The 19998-nt window shown below is 40.5% G+C and overlaps 2 protein-coding genes across 5 annotated transcripts in view; one reads left to right on the top strand and one right to left on the bottom strand.

Moving 5' to 3' along the window:
* Window positions 1-3485, bottom strand: part of BICDL1 (BICD family like cargo adaptor 1) — a 28360-nt gene extending 24875 nt beyond the window's left edge. For all 3 annotated transcript variants that reach the window (XR_008354931.1, XM_053469779.1, XM_053469788.1), the window contains exon 1: window positions 2556-3485. Coding sequence is in view for 2 of the 3 variants with exons in the window: in XM_053469779.1 (XP_053325754.1) it covers window positions 2556-2861 (306 nt within the window). In the remaining variant the exon portion in view is untranslated. The remainder of the gene's footprint in view (window positions 1-2555) is intronic.
* Window positions 3486-5863: 2378 nt separating this feature from the next.
* CIT (citron rho-interacting serine/threonine kinase) overlaps window positions 5864-19998 on the top strand; it is a 55880-nt gene continuing 41745 nt past the window's right edge. For both annotated transcript variants that reach the window (XM_053469748.1, XM_053469740.1), the window contains exons 1-6: window positions 5864-5904; window positions 7249-7346; window positions 9433-9580; window positions 12907-13082; window positions 18582-18683; window positions 19498-19640. In XM_053469748.1, coding sequence (XP_053325723.1) covers window positions 7251-7346; window positions 9433-9580; window positions 12907-13082; window positions 18582-18683; window positions 19498-19640 — 665 coding nt within the window. In that variant the 5' untranslated portion in view covers window positions 5864-5904; window positions 7249-7250. The remainder of the gene's footprint in view (window positions 5905-7248; window positions 7347-9432; window positions 9581-12906; window positions 13083-18581; window positions 18684-19497; window positions 19641-19998) is intronic.

The raw sequence follows: 19998 nt of genomic DNA, 5'->3' as shown, positions 1-19998 counted from the left end.
TGTGTGGCTGTTCGTAAGACATGTTGTGTACCATAACCCACATGGGCTTCATCTACAATCAAATGGATTGATTGGATAAACCAGACAGAGGGTTGGGGCTCCTAAGAAAAATATTTAGTTCTATTCTACATAATATGTAATTTGGTTTGGTACATAATACAAACAATGGGGAAAATATATGTATATCCTATATATATTTACCTTAGTCTTGTTATATCACAGTTTACCTAAAACTATGACTAGCTCAAAAATGATAAGGTCCTCGTACTACTGTATGTCCAAACCCTTCTTCTGCCAAGAACGCAGAAAAAGCAGGCACAGGATCTGAGAACTTTGTAAACGCGTGATATTTTAACGCACCTTAACCTTCAGGGGATATAGTAAAAGGACAGATCTGCTAAGGTTTATTTGCTTAACATATTAGAGGGTTCGATCTATGTTTAATCTAACAGCATCTCTGTGCCAAATGAATTAAGCCATTTCAGCTCAGCGCATTCTCAGTCAAGTTGAGTGATGGCCGGGGCAAACCTTAAAGAAACATACAGGACTGCTTTGTATTAACTTAAGGGCAATAGATTTACATTATGTATGGGCAGGTTAGATAAGCCAGCTAGGCCATATCTACCAAATCTTGTTTATATCATAACAAACATCAAAAAAATAATAATGCAATATTGACACTATGCACCAGACAGGTTAATCCTACATTATAAAGAAATGCACTACTTTATGTCTGAATCGAAGGTCTGATGTCATCTCTCTTCAGACTGGACCAAAAAAGTTCATAATAATAATGATATAAATATATATTTTCTATATTAATAAAAAGACTCGGGTTGCTTCTTCACTTCATGTGAGTTGGGTACTTAAGTGGAAGCAGGTTCCTACTGCACTACCTGTTGATAAGCACCAGTCTTTTCATGAACAACCAAACACATTCACCAAGGGCGCAAAGCCAAGATCAATGTGATGTCTTCTCCATCTGGCCAACGTAACATCCTCCTCCATCCAGCATTTATTTTTCAGTTTCAGTAAATTCAATGATTTCCTTTTCTGTTTCAGACCACCTAATTCTTCCTCCTTGCAACTACCCCTGGCTGCTTTCCAACACCGTCAAATTGCTCTGCGGGTTCACCAGGCTAAATTCCAGAGAGCGGGGGGATCAAAAGCCCCCATCACGTCCCTACCGGTGATCACCCAAGGATATTTTGATCATGTTTAGTTTGGTAAATAACTACATGAGTTAGCATGTGAACTTTGCTAAAGCTCTTTCAGAAAGGAGAGCCTGATCTTTCAGCTACAGTTTCTCTTCAAATAGCTGAACATGCATGACTTGAAAGAGAGAATTAAGGGGGGGTTGATAACGCTACATTAAACAGCAAAGGATATTTCACAAAAAAAGCTTTGTGGATTACGTGAATAGAGACCGTACTGGGAAAACCCACATTATTGTATTATTATGAATACATGAAATTTAAAAGCATCTTGAGGTTAAACATATACATTAAAAAAACCCTTAACATATAGTAATCATACAACATTATTACTGTTACTGTCTTATTATATAGCTGTCCCCTTCCAGAGTTCATAAATTATCTGCCTGACCCTAATATGGCTCCATTGCCATATATATATATATATATATATATATATATATATATATATAAACGTATGCTTTGCACCATATCTCTATGTCTCTATGTTTTGATAACAATCCCCAATCAACTGTTTTATCTCCTTTATCAATAGAAGCCGAAATACACTTGGTAGGCAATAGGATAAGATTAGGCGTTCGTATCGCATATTAATAATAAAAACAATCACAAATCAGACATATGCTAAATGCTGTAAAGCATTTTATATACATTAAAAGTCAGAGGAAAAATCATATTTGAAAAACTGGCTTGATCAGTAAAAATAAATTTCCCAAAAGGGAGCACACGGCTTCTATAAAGCATTATAACATTCACAAATACGAAATGATCAAACAAATAACCCTATAGCTTCAAACCCATATAAAAGTCTACGCAAGCCAGATAGCGATACTTTAAAGGAATTATAGGCCAACGTGGCTGCTTCAGCCTAAACCTTAATGATGCAGAAATGAGGTGGTGCATCGCTGCTTGTACCCCATACAGGGGTGGGAAAACCGGTGGCCTAGGGGCTGAATCCTAATTGGAGACGGCCCTTTAAAATAAATTACACTTGCCATCGACATACATTTGATGTTTGAATCACTGGCTTCTTAAGATGAAATCAAGAAGACTGCATATCTGAGTGCCCCTAAAGCATCAATACAAAATAATACATAGTGCCAAAAAAATGCCTGAAATCCTAAAACATGAGCCCAAAATGACTGTACAAACCCTGCCTCAGGATACGGATCAGCTCTGATTCTCATCACCACCACCACGTACAGAATTAAAGAAGTATCTGCATGCAGATAAGCTGGACAGCCCGCTGCAGAGCAGCACTACACTTCTAGATGGGGCTGGCTGAGCATGATGGGAGTTGTGCACCACATGCGCTGGGTGATACAGCGGTTAGACTCTAACCTCCAAGCGCTCCGTCAGCTCCCTCTGCATCTCCTCGTAGCGCCGGGTCATGTCCTGGTTTCTCTCCAGCAGGGCTTTCCCCAGCCTGGCCGCCAGCACCAGGTCCTTGTCCTTCTGCCTGATGACCGACAGCAGGCCGGGCTCCTCGGTGGGGCCCTCACTCTGCCCGGTATCGCCGTCCTCTTGAGTGGCCAGAAGCACCAGCTCTTCATCCAGGTCTATGTCCCCCAGGTCCGTGCCCTCTGCCCGCTCTGGGGATGGTGCAGGGCGGCTGCTGTCTGATAGGAAGCTAATGGGAAGCTCCATGGGGCGCTGTCCCAGGCCAATGGTGCTGAAGCTGGGAGCCTCGGACAGCGCTGACCTTACACTGCGGGCCCCTGGGCCACCAAGCTGGGAGACGGAGCCACAGCCGGCGGAATGGGGGTAGGTCTCAGAAAGGCCTATGTTAGAGGGGGATAGGATGCCCCTCAATTTGGATCAACACTCGTCCATGGAAGTAGGACCCACCCACACTGATACTAACACTCCCACATAGGGGGCCACACGGGGCCCTAAAAGGGAAAGCCCCGGGGTCAATGTGCCCGATACCCCTAATCTCTACGGGTCTAACTAAGCCTAACACACTCCTCAGCAGGCGGCTAGCAGACCTTCCAGGCGGCAGGTGTAAGAGACTCAGCCGGGTCTTGTTGCCCCCAGATACACCCAGTCTGGAGCCCGTCACCAAATCATGCCAAACAGGGACAAACCTAGACGTGAAATGCGAGCGGACCCTAAGCTTCCCCAGCCCCCTCCCCCCTCTCCCGGGCTACTGCCCCGATGCTGCCACTTTTTTCGCCCGTTGGTGTGTGAGTTCAGCGTGCGTGTGTCCGGCCCCGCAGGCCCCGGGTTGCGCTGCGTTCCCCCGCACCCATCTCTGCAAGACCCGGGGAATGCGTGCGCAGCCCCGTGACGTCACTAACACCTGTTCTGTGGGCTGCTGCGATTGGCCCGCAGACCTTGCGCGATCAGCTTGGAGAGAGACCCTCAGACGAACGCACACCTCCAGCAGGAGCAGCCCAGCCGGTACCGGGCAGAGCAAGACCTGGGACTGATCACCGGGCACTCATTGGCCATCGGGCCACCAAAGACAGGATGTCCTCTAGAAGAGCATCACATTTCATTCCGGTGCCAGCTACAAATAAATGAACAAATCAATTCCCGATTCCCTGCGAGACTGCGCTACTTTCCGGGAATCCCTGCAATGCTCGGGGGGGCATCGAGGTGTCTGCGATGCAATCATGGGCACTGATAAACTGGGTCAATTTGTGCTTATTATACCAACCATACATCACTTAATAATAATATGTAATTTTCAGAGACACTATTAATAATTCTTAAAATAAAACATGTTTTAATATAAAATAGGTTTCAAATATTATTATTATTATTATTAATCCTATAATCATCATTATAATAATTACTATAATCTATAATATATACCTGCATACAAGGTGCAGGCTGGCTAGTATTGGAAGTCTCATGGAAAAAAATATTTTTCTCATTGGGGACAAAACTCAGTGCTGATGTTACTTATTTTTTTCCCCAATATGTACCATATTTGATCTATTATCGGACGACCCTGATTAAAAGACGACCCCCCAAAAAAATTTGAATATTAATTTAGGAAAAAAGAAAAAGCCTGAATATAAGACTACCCTATAGGGGTAGTTGTTTCTATTTCCTTTTATTTGCCAACCGGCCCCCCAGTTATGCACATCTGCCCCACGGCTTGCTACTCTGCCCCCCTATATGCCACCCTGATATGCCTTATACCCCCTATATGGCACTCTACCCCCCTGGTATGCCACTCTGTTCCCCCAGACTTACCAATGCATCCCCAGACTTTCCCCCATGCTCCAGACTCCCTGGTGTCTAGTGAGGGCCGCTGGTGGACGTCTGTGCGATGCACGTAGACAACCTCTGCTGCTGCCCACCACTTTCACCAGGGCTTCTATGGCAGAACACTGGAAGGTCATGTCACGCCGGTGCTCCGTCATAGAAGCCCCATCGGAAGTGGCAAGCAACAGCGGAGGTTGTCTGTGCGCATCACACAGACGTCCACCAGTTGCCAGAGAGGAGGATCCAGGTCCCCCTGCGGGGGATCTGGATCTTAGTCTTAGAGTCCGGCCTCTATTTGAGGTCGAATTATAAAACGACCTCGAATATAAGATTTTTTTCTGAAAAAAAAAAACACGTCTTATATTCAAGCAAATACGGTATAGCTTAAAGGAAAGAAGAGAGACGGGAGATGTGATAGAAAGAAACATTCAACTACTTAAACACATTTAACAAAGTACAGGAGAGACGTTTATTTCAAAGAAGGAGAAAAAGGGCCCTAAGGACTAGAATTTATTTCGTTTCTACCCTAATTTTTTTCTCCTCCCCCTGATCTGTCTGTGCGGATCACACTGTGATCAGTAAGCAGGGCTCCATAGAGCTGCATTGCTGATTGCAGTATGTGCGATCAGCCTGCTGGGTCTCTCCTGACATCTGCCAGGAGGAAATTCCCCATTGTGTGATTGGCTGGCTTCTGCTGACAGGGCAGAGCCCAGGATGTCAGGACAAATTGGTATGTCCTAATGGGGGTCTTGGCACAGCTTTTAAGGACGTACCGGTACCTAAGGGGCATGAACAGGTTAAGAAGGTAACCGCCTGTACATTAACTTGCAGATTTCACTGCAGTTGCAACCAATGGGATGACAATGGACCAAAGTAGAAACATTTTTTCCAGATGTAAGACTCAGACCAGTAGAGGATAGTCATGTGCCTGTACCATGCATATTTCAATTCCCTCACTGTTAATTCTGGCTAGAGAAGAACTGAGGTGGTCGCAAAGCTGAGCCTCACACCAATGACCCACCAACAAGCTAGTGTGCGTGTATGACATATACTTATCTCAATATGAACTTGTCTACATGGTACAGCCGAGAGATTTCCACCTGATGCACTCGGTTGACACAATATATATCTGTATGTAGAGAGGGTTCTAATTGTACACACGGGGGCGCTGTGCTACGGCCGGCGCTTCTATGGAAATGAATAATATGTCTGAAAATATACTGGACATTTTTATTTTCGCTACAATATTTATAGATTCTCTAAATAAATAACGCGCGAAACCTCGCCTCGAATATCACGATAATCGACATTTAATTCACCACACACAACATCCAATTCAACCAGAGGCAACCGTACGGTGTAGAGACCTGGCAAATGAAGCTGCGGTAGCCAGTTTTCCGGGGATTGTCCCGGAAGTGAAGTCACCAATCGGTTTGTGTTTGAATTTCATGGCGGTAAAGAAAGACGTAAGGTGAGTGCGAAAAATAAATAATAAATCAATCAAATGACGTTGTTAGCACGATATCTTGTTGCATTTTTCTTTGACGTTACGAGCGATTTTCGAGATACGGGCTGTAACGAGTCATCTGTTCTCCCCGTTAGCGTGTTAGTGCAGGAAAGGAGAGAACAGTGTGTGGAGGAGGCAGAGAATACTCTGTGCTGTCAAAACAAGAGGGAATGCTATGTTGAAAAGGGGCCACTAATCTCTCTCTGTGTGGAGAGAGATTAGTCGCACGGTTTAGACGGTTTCTGTCTAAGGGGTTGATGTGTATACAGTGAATATATACCGTCTGCAGTATATACAGTGAATATATACCGTCTGCAGTATATACAGGGAATGTATACCGTCTGCAGTATATACAGTGAATATATACCGTCTGCAGAATATACAGTGAATGTATACCGTGTGCAGTATATACAGGGAATGTATACCGTGTGCAGTATATACAGGGAATGTATACCGTGTGCAGTATATACAGGGAATGTATACCGTGTGTAGTATATACAGGGAATGTATACCGTGTGTAGTATATACAGGGAATGTATACCGTGTGCAGTATATACAGGGAATGTATACCGTGTGTAGTATATACAGGGAATGTATACCGTGTGCAGTATATACAGTGAATGTGTACCGTCTGCTGTATATACGGCGAATGTGTACCGTCTGCTGTATATATACGGCGAATGTGTACCGTCTGCTGTATATATACGGCGAATGTGTACCGTCTGCTGTATATACGGCGAATGTATACTGTCTGCTGTGTATACGGTGAATGTATACTGTCTGCTGTATATACGGTGAATGTATAACGTCTGCTGTATTTTAGCTATAAAGGCCTTAGTCGAAATGTATACCTTATTTGGCCAACATAGTAAAAGATATAAAGTTACATAAGCTTTGAGTACCCAGGGGCCTCTACTTCAAGTGTAATAACAAATGTTTCTATTGGCCCGTTAACCTGCGTTTTCTGTAGCAGAAGTAATTCATTTTGGTTGATATCGCTACAAACATTTTTTTTATGTTTAACATTTATTGTACAAATAGACAGTTTAGGAAGCAAATGTTCAAGTGTAGCCAGTGGAAGCTTCCTGTCAGAAGCGCCGCGTGATGGAGAGCTGTATTCCTGTCAGAATGTTATTGGCAAAGAGAAACTGGCAGGGCGAGCAAGTGATGGAGATATTTCGCAGAGGTCTGACATCCGTATCAATTGGATTTTCGTCTAGTATTAGTTTCAAAGGTCGTTTTGATAAATTTGTTTTGAATATCCACAAAATTTTTCTCTGAATTGATATTATCATGTTTGCTTTTTAGAGATGCTGAAATTTAAGTTCGGAAACCGCAGTGCTGCGGACCTCTTGTCTCCAGATCCTATTCCAAACAGGGCTGCACGACTTAACAACTTCTTCCAGGTAATTCCGTCGTCGGCTACACGGCCATTATGGGCCAATACATGGGCGCTTGCCCCCACTGATTCACTTCTTATTAGCAATCTGTTGTATGCTGCGTTGTAAACAAAATCTAAACAGCTCAGCCATGATTTGCACTGAATATGATCTCTGAGTGGTCCCTTTGCAAATCTATGGGTGGCTTTTTCAATATACCCCATATGCATTTGCACCTGTCAGTTACATGGGCTTAATCTGCAATATACATGTATGTACAACTACATATATTGGGTTAATTTACTATGGGTGGACAGGATTATTCTGAAAACCGTTTAGTTTTTGGTGCTCTTAAGTTTGGCATATACATATACTATATAAGTGGTTGTTTTTATTTCACCATTATATTATATATAATGCCCTAAAAAAGAATTCCTTTTCCCTTGGTAGAGTATATACTGTTAATACGATTTTCACGTAAGTATAATTATGAAAATAGGACTGGCTTTATAGGGGGGGGGGTGTGCAGACCTCTGGCACTCGAAAGGTTAAACCATAATCTCAGAATTACGTCGGCTGAAAATATTTGCATTAGTTGAAGTCTTGGAGCAAATACAAAAAATCAGGCTAGTAAAAAGCTAAGATGTCAGTGTATACATTGAAATAAAACCTTAGTGAAAGATTACAGCTAATAATTTCTGCTTGCGTTTTGGTGCTTTCTGTACATGTGCGTGTGTATTATTAACCCTCTAGGAACTCTCACACAAGCCAGCACTAAAGCTGGCTAGCAGTGAGGATAGCGCACTAGGAATAAACTGGTTGAACAGGGCTAGCTAACAAATATTTGCCAGGTTGTTTCCAATTCCATTGACAATAGCTGGCGGAAAATCTTTAGACTTATACAACTGTTGCACATTATTATAGCATTTCAAATTTGGTCGAACTATCAATTTGTTTATTCTTTATTTGATTATTGTAACTCCTGTGCTGGATCTGTCCTGTTGAATGTCATATGCATCAAAATGATTATAGTGTTGCTTTGACAAAAATAACACAGATGAGCATCAGGCTCACGCGGTGTTACTCTGCCCCATCTATTTGCAGCTCTTCACTCGTTATTAAGCAGACATTGCTGTAATGTTATGCAATCAATGTGATTTTAGGTATTCAAGTCCTTGATGTGGTTACTATAGTAACGTTCTGACAACTCTGCCAATGCTGTTTGCAGGGAAAAAAGTTATATTAGGTGATCCAGAAAGAAATAAAACCATATTGGATTTTAGCCATAGAGAGTCCATAATAAAATCCATATCAAATATTAGTTGACATTAGGACATTTAACTGTTCGAGCTCCAAGGTGTGAGAAACACATCGCTGCAGGTTAAACCGAATTTACGTTCATGTTTCACCTGTGTATGGTTTTTAATGTGGGGTCTTTTCAATTAGAATTTAATAAGATATTGCATTTAACTGAAGTGAACTAAAAATGATCTTATATGCAGCTGTGCTATATACGGTACATTTTCATGACCTAATATAGTGGTTCCGGTGCAAATATGAAACCTGTCCTTATGAGCATAGCAATCATTGAAATGACCCGATGAGCACAAAGCTTACAGTTATAACAAAACCTTTTTAGCATTTGTACCAAAACCCCTTTTTTCTTATTCATAACACCCAGTGCATTCCAAGTGGTCTGCTCACTTCTCGTTGATTTCGCTTGTACGTTGGGGTGTATTTACTAAAGGTAGAGTTGTCAGAACAGTATTTTTACCTACTTGATATTCTGAAGGTCCAATCCCAGTAAGCTACTGCTGCATGAAGCGATTGGCTGGTTCTCTATAATGCATTGTTAAACCAGTGAGATTTCTCCCATTGAATTATGGGTAATGTAAGGTTAGCTAGGCTCTTCTTGCTGGAGAAATTTACCAGTGTTTGTCCTTCATAATCTTCAAACTTCATAATCTTCAAACTCTCTCTGCAGTGAATAAAACTAAAAGTCAACTGAGAAAGTAATACTAGTCCTCAATCACTTTGCTCTACTTCATCTCTAATTTAATCATGTTCCAAAGGAGTTTTGTTCACTTTTTCTTATGCTTGCTTTTATTTGTAGGGAAAATCGTCATGCCAGTTTCCTTTCCAACAACAATTATCCACTCTAAGCCGAGAAGGACTTCTAGATGCTTTGTTTGTCCTGTTTGAAGAATGCAACAATCCTTCATTAATGAGGATTAAACATGTATCTAACTTTGTCAAAAAGTGTAAGTCTTTTAATGTTAATGTCTGTTATAATGATTCATCTTCCCAGTGTTCTTAATTGTTTGCCTCTTGTGTTATTTGAACCCTAAGTCAGAAAATATTTTTTTATTCGATTTTACCATTTTACTCCCCAATCTTGATCTCATCCTTTTGTCAACCGCATGTTGCTTTGATATGTACAGTAATTCATCCTGCAGGTTATTCGATGCCTTTTTTCCTCCAAGAGAAGGACAAATGGCAGAGGTATTAGTAAAGCGATGGGTGAGGAAGATAAGTCTGGCAGTAGCATCCATGGTGGATTGTAGAGAGGAGAGACGGGTTTGAAGAAGACTACCTAGCACGGGGTTACAATATTCAAGGCGGGAGATAATAAGGTCATAAACAAGCCTTAGTAGCATCTTGTGTTAGGAAGGGATGAATGCAGGCAGTGTTTTTTAGATGGAGATCTAGATCAAGAGTTACACCAAGGCAATGAGCATGAGTGGATGGGCAGATGATTGCGCCGTTGACATTGACGGAAACTACTGAGAGAATGTTATCGTTGGAGGAGGGAATAAAGGAAGTTTGGTTTTGTAGAGATGCGTTTTAGGAAATGTGCAGTCATTCAGTTATAGATAGGTGCAAGGTACTTAGTTACACAATTTAAAAGGGAGAGAGGAGGAAATGAAGATCTGAGTGTCTTCAGCATACAGGCGGTATTGGAAACCAAAGGTTGAGATTAGTGTGCCAAGTGAGGTTGTGTAAATTGAGAACAGACTGGGTCCAAGAACTGAGCCTTTGGGTACCTCAACTGAGAGGGAAAGGAGAGAAGGAAGTGTTACTTGAGAATGAGAGGCTAAAGGTACCGTCAGACAGGTAGGATGTGAACTACGAGCAGTGTAATAGAGACCAAGTTTGTGAAAAGCTAGAAGGAGAAGGGGGTGGTCCACTGTGTCAAAAGCAGCTGAAATATCCAGTATGATTAGCATAGAGTAGTGGCCCTTGGATTTAGCAGTGAGTAAGTCGTAAACTTTAGTAAGGGAGATCTCAGTAGAATGTAGAGAGTGAAATCCAGATTGAAGAGGGTCAAGTAAGTAGTTGGAGTTCATAATCTTAGTCTGGTATATACAGTTCTTTCTAGAAGCTTGAAGGTAAGAGAGATGGGACGGTAGTTGGAAAAATCATGTCCCGTGAGGACTTTTTTTAAGATTGTAGTTATGGTAGCATGCTTGACGGAGGATGAGAGAGATCCAGTAGAGAGGGAAAAATTGATGATATGAGCTAGTGTAGGGACCAAGGTAGATGAGAAAGAGCCTGGGTAAGGTGAGAAGGGATTGCATCAATGCGGCATGTGGCACAACAGGAAGATGAGCAGGAACATGTGTCAAATGTAAAGGGACACAACAGTACCCTTATGCAGCCCCACCAGTAATGAATTCATATTAAAGTGCTTAGTAAAATGCATTTGTCCATTTCTTGGTGTTGACTGGTTAAAGCCAATCAAGAAAGCGCTCTCGCTGAAATCAATGGGTGCGCTTTCCGCACACGAAATGGAAATCAACAGCTGTGTGGGGAGTCACTTTAGACCAATGGTACTGGCATAATCAATACCAATATTATCCAACTCCTTGTTGGCTGGTACCTGATTCCTTATATGTTGGTTTAAAATCCCATGAAAAGATGAAATGATTTAACAAAAATGATTGAAAATGTATTATTGATTTAAGGCTGGTGGAGTTTAGGTGATAGGCCCACCGCAAGGAATGGAAAACATCAGCTTCTGAAATAAGTCTATAGACGGGATACAATGTCTGCATTGACAAAAGAACAAATTGAATGATATGGCATATTGAGTTGTTTATATATTAAACAATTTCCCTACCTTTTCCCATTTGCTGTGCACAGCCGCTGTATTGTCATGTTTACACGAACAACTGTGTGAAGTACAGAGAAGAACTCTTGTGAATTTAAAAGTTAATATTGTGTACTACTAGACTATGCAGACACCTCGCAGCTCCCAGTTGTTGGTATAAATGGCTTCCTGGTGCTTACAACACATTACATGCATTTTTATCACAAAGCTCGTGTTTTTTTTTTTTTAAAGCTAAGCATTGAATCGCACAAAGGAGAAAGACGTGATATTGATGCCTTAGTTTTTGTTAGAGAATTAAGCAATCCTGGGTAAATCATAGGAGCCAAGAAACCTTTCAAATGCTGATGCCTAAAAGTTTTCTCAATTGATGTCTGCTGATGAGTTCCTGAATTCTAAGTAAATCTAGGTATGCGTGTTAAAGTATCATGTGTTAGGTGACTGTGAGGATGTAATAGTACATCATATGGCCTTTGCATCAAAGGAGACATTTCCCTGCCAGTACTAACTATATCAGGCTTTTATGTGACACCATTTAGTCCTCCCCAGTTAGCTGTTATACTGGCTCCAGGCTGACAGGTTAAGTTCTTTTAGGCATTAGCTGATAGCAGCGTCGGTGCTGACTTCCCCCCGAAACAATGATCAAAGTAAGAGAGTTCCCAGAGGGTCTCTCCAAACCCTGCTGGTTCCTCTACACTACAAGCTGATCACAAGATCAAAGTGAGTATGGTTCCCAGAGGATCTTCAGGAAAATCGATTAAAAAAAATAAAGTAAAACTAAAATGAAAAATACCTAAACAATTAAACAGACCCCAGTGATGTAACAATAACATCATAAGGGATATTTCTGTAGCAAGAGAGATTTCTGTGGTCTATAAAGAGCCCTAAATTGGTCAGACATGTTTTATATGTAAAATAATAAAGTAAACATTTTTATGGAGGGCAGCTGTGACATTGCAGTGATTGACCCCCTCAAGTCAGCGGGGATCAGACTGATATATATATAACTGATATCATTTTATTATATATCACTAATTGGTCTTTTTCCATCTATCTAGTGTGGGGCTATTATATATACACTCCTCACATTTTTCTAAATATTTTATTATATCTTTTCATGTGACAACACTGAAGACATGTCACTCTGCTACAATGTAGTGAGTGTACAGCCTTTTGTACACTTTGGGCCTAACTTGGACATTTCCACTTAGGGGTGTACTCACTTTTGTTGCCAAGGTTTCGACATTAATGGCTGTTATACACTGTTATACAGGCTGTACACTCACTACTTTACATTGTAGCAGAGTGTTATTTCTTCAGTGTTGTCACATAAAAAGATATATATAATAAAATATTTACAAAAATCTGAGGGCTGTAATCACTTTTGTGAGATACTGTAACCCCCCCCTTTTTCAAGTCACATTGAGCGCTGTATCTTTTGCTTTTCATTAATCACATTTTACTTAAATGTATGTCCAGATTCAGACACTATTTCTGAGCTACGGGAGCTGCATCCCAGCGTAAAGGACTTTGAACTGAAGAATGTCATTGGACGAGGCCATTTCGCAGATGTGCATGTAGTCAAGGAGAAACTCACTGGGGACATCTTTGCTATGAAAGTTATGAAGAAGAAATCCCTTCTAGCACAGGAGCAGGTATCCATCTGTTTTATGCTCCTTTACTATATTAAAATAAATGCACTTTCCAGATATTAAGGTTGATTGTTTTTGTACAGCATGTTGTGGCAAGTAGCAATGCATCACTGTTCTATTGCAGGGGTATCCAACATGCGGCTCTCCAGCTGCTGCAGGACTACATTTCCCATAATGCTCTTTCAGCTAAGGGCCTGGCAGAGGAGTATGGGGGATGTAGTCCTGCAGCAGCTGGAGGGCCGCAGTTTGGACACCCCTGTTCTATAGATGAACAAAATGTTTAACAGGGAGGGACGTTGCCCTTTTAGATCAAATGCCTTTCAACAACACCACAATATGTGCCACAGCAGCTGGCAAATGTTTCTTTTTGCATACAAAAGCACAAAATTACCTTTTTAATATTGGCTGCTGTCTATAGACTGTAAGAGCTGAAGGAGCTTCTGTTGCCATCTTAGAAACAGAGGCTGTTGCTCCTTGATTCATTATTAAGTGTGTGCATGCTGTTTATTTTTACAAGCAATGTGATTAAAACAGAATGCAAAGGTTTCCTGGAAGTAAGCACATTTTGTGTATGTATGTATAAAAAGTTGTGCATAACGCTCATCACCATAGCAGCCAATGGAATATTTATTCGTTTGTTTTGGTGACAGCACTTTTGTTTGATTTTTGTACCAGAGTCATTTTTTGTTGTAAATTAATCATTTGAGCTTTTTTCCCCTCACAATTTGATTACATAGGGGAACAACCTCACTTGCATTATCATCATCATGTCAGTAACACTGAATGTGAGGAAAGGGTTTGACTATAAGTGATACCCAAACAGAATCAGAAGTGAGCATTCTGTTCCTTCTTGTAAACCGCATTGGTGTCTTTATATGTTGTTGTTCTAAGGCTTTGTGAAAAATGGTTAGGAGGCACAAAAACCCCATGTTTTTCTATATGAAACTAAATGAGCACATCAAGAATTTCTGCAGCAAAAATCCCTGGGTGCTTTTTTACTTGTGTATGAACATTGATGCGAAGATGCACCCAGGTATGGATTAACTTTAAAACTGTGAGCAGGGTTACTTTAGATTATATTTGTGCAAAAGTTTTAGGCAGCTGTGTGACCGCCCTTTGCCTTCAAAACAGCATCAATTCTTCTAGGTGTACTTGCACAAAGGTATTTTGTAGGCATTAGTAAGATGTATGATTAAACGATTATATAAGGCCTGTACGAATGATCACCAATTTTATGTATGTTGGAACACAATCATTAGCTGAAACAGAAACAACTGTGTAGGAGGGATATAACTGGGCAAGGAACAGCCTGACTCACAAGGTCAGGTGGCTGAAGACCGTTTAATGTCAAGTCATACACCATGGCAAGACTGCATCAGCAGACATTTGTTAGCTTTTTTTTAAAAAGCACAAAGAAACAGGCAATATTGAGGGTGGTCAACAAGGAAACAATGTTGACACAGGGGTTCACCCATCTACTGTTTGGAGAATTCTGGAAGTCTTGCAGTCCAAAAAGCCATGTGTCGACATGGAAACAAGGCCAAACGACTCAACTATTCATGAAAACGCATTAACTGGGGTGCAGAAGAATGGAAAAAGGTGCACTTTGAGTCAGAATGTGAAATATTTGGCTGTAGCAGAAGGCAGTTTGTTCACCAAAGACTGGAGAGTGGTACAGGAATTAGTGTTTGCAGTCAACAGTGAAGCCAGGTGGAGGTTCCTTGTAAGCTTGGGGCTGCATTTCTGCAAATTGATTTGGAGTTGGATTTGGTCAGAATTAATGATCTCCTCAATGCCGAAGTACTGGCAGATACTTATCCATCAAGCAATCAAAAACCTCCCACAAAAACATTCACACTGTATTTCTGTCCTGCCCCAAAAGGACCAGCTGACATCATGTCAGTGATTCTCTCTTTAACGCAGGTGAGAGTGTTGACGTGAACAAGGCTGGAAGCTTGACATCATTGTTTTTCCTCTGTTAACCTTGGTTACCTGCAAGGAAACATGTGCTGTCATCATTACTTTGCACAAAAAAGGGCTTCACAGGCGAAGATATTGCTGCTATTAAGATTGCGCCTAAATCAACCATTTATCGGATTATCAAGAACCTCAAGGAGAGAGGTTCAATTGTTGTGAAGAATGCATCAGGGCGCCCAAGAAAGTCCAGCAAGCCAGGACCGTCTCCTAAAGTTGATTCAGCTGTGGGATCGGGCACCCACCAGTGCAAAGTTTGCTCAGGAATGGCAGCAGGCAGGTGTGAGTGCATCTGCACGCACAGTGAGGTGAAGACTTTTGGAGGATGGCTAGGTGTCTAGAAGGGCAGCAAGAAGCCACGTCTCTCCAGGAAAAAACATTAGGGACAGACTGATATTCTGCAAAAGGAGCAGGGATTGGACTGCTGAGGACTGGGGTAAAGCCATTTTCTCTTAAGAATCCCCTTTCCGATTGTTTGGAGCATCCAGAAAAAAAGCTTATTAGGAGAAGACAAGGTGACTGCTACCATCAGTCCTGTGTCATGCCAACATTAAAGCATCCTGAGATCATTCATGTGTGAGGTTCCTTCTCAACCAAAGGAGCGGGCGCACTCACAAATTCTCACAAAGAGCACAGCCATGAATAAAGAATGGTACCAACACATCCTTCAAGAGCAACTTCTCCCAACCATCCAAGAACAGTTTGGTGGAACTCCAAGCATTGATTATGCAAGAATGGGCTGCCATCGGGATGTGGCCCAGAAGTTAATTGACACCATGCCAGGGCGGATTGCAGAGGTCCATGCAAAGAGTCGATATTTGCAGTGTTGACCCTTCTTTTTTTAAAATTTAATGTAATTGCCAATAAAAGCTTGACACTTATGAAATGCTTGTAGTTATACTTCAGTACACCATAGTAACATCTGACAAAAATACTGACAAGAACACTGAAGCAGCAAACTTTGTGAAGACCAGGACTGACTATGTAAAGTGCTGGAGTCAGTCTATGAGTGTGTGTATTCTTTAGTATCAGTGTGTATGTGTGCTATATGTCTAGTGCAAGAGTCAGTATTATTGTATCTGTTGTATTGTAGTGCCAGATTCAGTGTGTACGTGTCCATCGAGTTAGTGTGTATTTTTATATATGTATAATGTTAGCCAGTGTGTGTGGGCATGTGTATAAGAGTGTGGTGCTAGCTTGTATGATGGCATCTATGTAACAGTATGTCATTAGCATGAATGTGTATGTCAGCAGTGTTAGTGTGTCTGATATTATTGTATGGTTTTACCATGTGTGTACACGAGAATACAACATTAACACATGCGTGTTACTGTAATGTATTGGTTTGTAACCATAAGATGTTAACATGTGTCTTTTACTGCATGGTGTGTAAAAGTAAGTTTGTCTATGGCAAAGGCTTGACAAACCCCAAGCACCTGAGAGACAAAAAGCTGGCTTCTAACTTTTTTGGCTGGCTTCTAGATCCAAACCAAATGTGTCGACTCCTGCATTAAGAACGATCTTCAGCATAAAGGAGGAGTCCTGGAAGTGATGGTATGGCCCCCGCAGAGCCCTGTCCCTCACCTGGTTTGGGATAGATGAAGAGAGGGAAGCGACTGAGGCTGCCTAGATCCACAGAAAAACTGGTTAGAAACAAAGAATTTGAAGACCAATAAGAACAATATTGCCCATCTAGTCTGTCCATTTTTTCCCCCTGATGTAAGGGATTTAAACGCCTATCAGTCTTTGGTCTTCATTATTAGTAATATTTCTTTTAAACGTGCTGTTCTACGTACTATTCTGTATTCAACAATTTTATAACTAAATACAGCTTTAGAAACATCCCTCTTAGTACTGTAAAATAATGAAGCCTTATAGATCTTGAACCATGTTAATTTCTTGCCATGATCCTTTTCCGATCATAAAGAAAACGCTGACATCCTAAAACCAATGGTTTCCTAGTATACATATGTGCTTCATTCTCTCTTATGAAAAATGCACTTGCTCACAATCAACAGGCCACAAAAATCTAGCAATATGTTACGTCGACATTTTGAACAAACCATATGGAGGTTCTATAGGTATTTACGATTTGCAATAGAAGATCTGCATGTACATTTCCTCTCCTGAGAAAACTGAAAAATCCGTTTCTAATTATACATATTATAGATTGTTGCGTTACTTATCAACCCTTATATTATTTGAAGTGCCTGGTGACTTTGATGATGTTTTACCTTTAGCTATATTATCCTTGGTATCATATTCTCTTATAGTCTTATATCATTTGGTATACTTAATGTACTTATTTTGAAGAGCAGGCATTTAAACACGTAAGTAGTCTAGTAGCACTGGAAAGTTGTTCCTGATAACACATGGGTGAAGAATATTAGAATGAGTCATGAGATTAGCATCGGAATCACTGCAGTGAAAAATGCTTTAAATCAGCATCATCATCTCAATGAGTAGTTTTCATAAGGAGATGGGCAGTACTTTACAAACACACGTTTCAGCTTGGCATTCAATTTAAAAAAACTACTATTTTCACAATCCATAATATGCTCCAAAATGTTTGAGAATGAAAATGATGTACTAAAACATTTTATCTTACTATAAACTAGCATTTTTTTACCTCCTCTGAGTACGAAGCTTATAACTTCAACAGACGTTCTTTTTTCTGCTTCTTTTTGGGAAATCTCCTGATCCTGCATTTCAAATGCTGTGACTGCAATGGTATTTGGATTTTGGAGCCAGACTGTCATGTTTTATAGTTCTATACACCAAGTAAACCAATTTTACCTCAATTGCATATACAAATATTTTATATATATTTTTTTAGATACTCCCAAGAATTTTTAGAAAGCTGGTTGTACTTCAGTACCAGCTGACTTAATGTGTAGTTGGCACCAAAAGTCATTCACTGGCCCTGCAGTGAGCTTCTATTACTATACATTGATGAAGGGGGGTCTTTGTAGACCATCCCCACTGTCTAGGTGTGAAGAAAGAGCTGTTTTTTGTGACACAGCTGATCAGCTTGAATAGGCATTGGCAGCATCATTGTGGACCCGCATTTGACAAGCAGAGAACATATTGCCTCTGTAGATAAATCATGTTCTCTAAAAAATAAAAAGTCCAACATATTAAGACCAAAACAAAAAATATATTTTAAACCTATGAAGGGTTGCATGCAAAATAAAGTAGCAATATATGGGTTAAAAGCCTCTCTTTGTGTCTGTAGGAGCCATAGTCTTCCGCTAAGCAGAAGGGAGCAGTGATTTGTAATAGTCTGCACTAAACATGGGTGAGGTAAAAATCTTACCTTTTAAATCAAAAATCTTCAAAACAGCAGTTCTAAGTAAAAGAGCAAGCTATTTTGGCAACATCCATTATATATCACCTTGAAAATGTAATGCATTTCCTTTGTTTACTCACTTTTTGTCATTCATGTATTTTGCATGCTAGCTGCCAGTATACGGTACCACAGTGATAATTAGTTGGCATACCGTGGACTTTCATGTTATTTCTCTATAGGTTTCCTTTTTTGAGGAAGAGCGAAGCATACTGTGTAACCACGTCAGCCCCTGGATCCCTCAATTACAATATGCCTTTCAAGACAAAGATAATCTGTATCTGGTAAGTGGGACCTCCCAAGTGGGAAAAGGTGGTTTGGTGTGGGAAGACAACATATTAGTAATTGTATGGAAACAATAAATATTAAGCGTACCACATCAGATGAGTAATCCTGGAGGTCAATTGAATAAGATGTATTTATATACTAATGTATTCATAGTCTAGGTCGGGTGTTATCTAGCATAAGCAGACTAATGTCCTTCAGCAGTTTTATGCGCTCTGGGCACGGACCTCATAGAAGATGTTAAACAATGACATTTTATACAGTGGTTTCCAACTAAAATAATTAAAAATACGATCGGGTTTGGACCAATTTATATATCTTTTGGATTTATAAGCCTGCTTGATTTTTCTTTAGAAGCTAAAATCTGATACATCCTATGGATCTGTATAAGATAGCCAAAAGATTTAATATGCCACCAACAAAGTCCAGAAGCTGTGGCTACCTAGCTATTGACATATGTCCTGCCCAGGTGTTGATGGCTTCTTAAACTGGGCACTTCATGGAGTAATTTGAAGTAAAGACCAGACAGTAGGCTATGTTCTTGCCACCACAATATCCGATCTTTAAGAAGCATTACGGGATTAATCATAGTAGGTCTTGTGCGATGGGATGTTCTTAGCCTGTTTTATGTTGTTGTTTCTGGGCCGTATGGTTCATAAAACCAAACTTTTTTTTAAAACCAAAGAATTGTGTTATATTGTATTGGCAGTTTTAGAATTGGACTTTCTTTTAACAAACAAACAAAAAACCTTTCATATTCCAGAATGTACCGAATATATCCTAAAATGAAACATGAGTCTCTAATGTTTGCAGGTTATGCAGTATCTGCCTGGAGGAGACCTGTTTTCCTTAATGAATCGTTATGATGAACAATTTGATGAAAGCATGTCCCAGTTTTACCTGGCAGAGCTTATTCTTGCAGTTCACAATGTCCATCAGATGGGTTATGTACACAGGTGAGTGCAAGAGATGACATTTACAGAAACATAAGTATTCTGGTATTAAAGACTTCTTGTATGCTTCCAAACTGTGTTGATAGCCTTATTTCTTCTGAGGCTGCATCATGTAATAGAATATATGTTAGAAACCTTGTTTTGATCATTTTGATTTTTTTCCATAGTTACCACTGATGTGAGTAATATAACAACAGATGTGTTTATAACCTCATTAAATTAGATTTGGTTTTAATGCAAAATACCTTTATAAACCTGTGTGACCATGATATTACTTTTATCAGGAAACGTGTTCCTAGGATTCTAGAAGCTATAGGTCTGCAACTACTCGTGAGCCGTCTTTTGGCTAATTTTGATCTGT

This window comes from Spea bombifrons, chromosome 1, assembly GCF_027358695.1.
Source record: "Spea bombifrons isolate aSpeBom1 chromosome 1, aSpeBom1.2.pri, whole genome shotgun sequence".
NCBI classification, from domain to species: Eukaryota; Metazoa; Chordata; class Amphibia; order Anura; family Pelobatidae; genus Spea; species Spea bombifrons.
The sequence above is the reverse complement of the archived record's forward strand: the minus strand, read 5'-3'. Positions and strand labels throughout refer to the sequence as shown.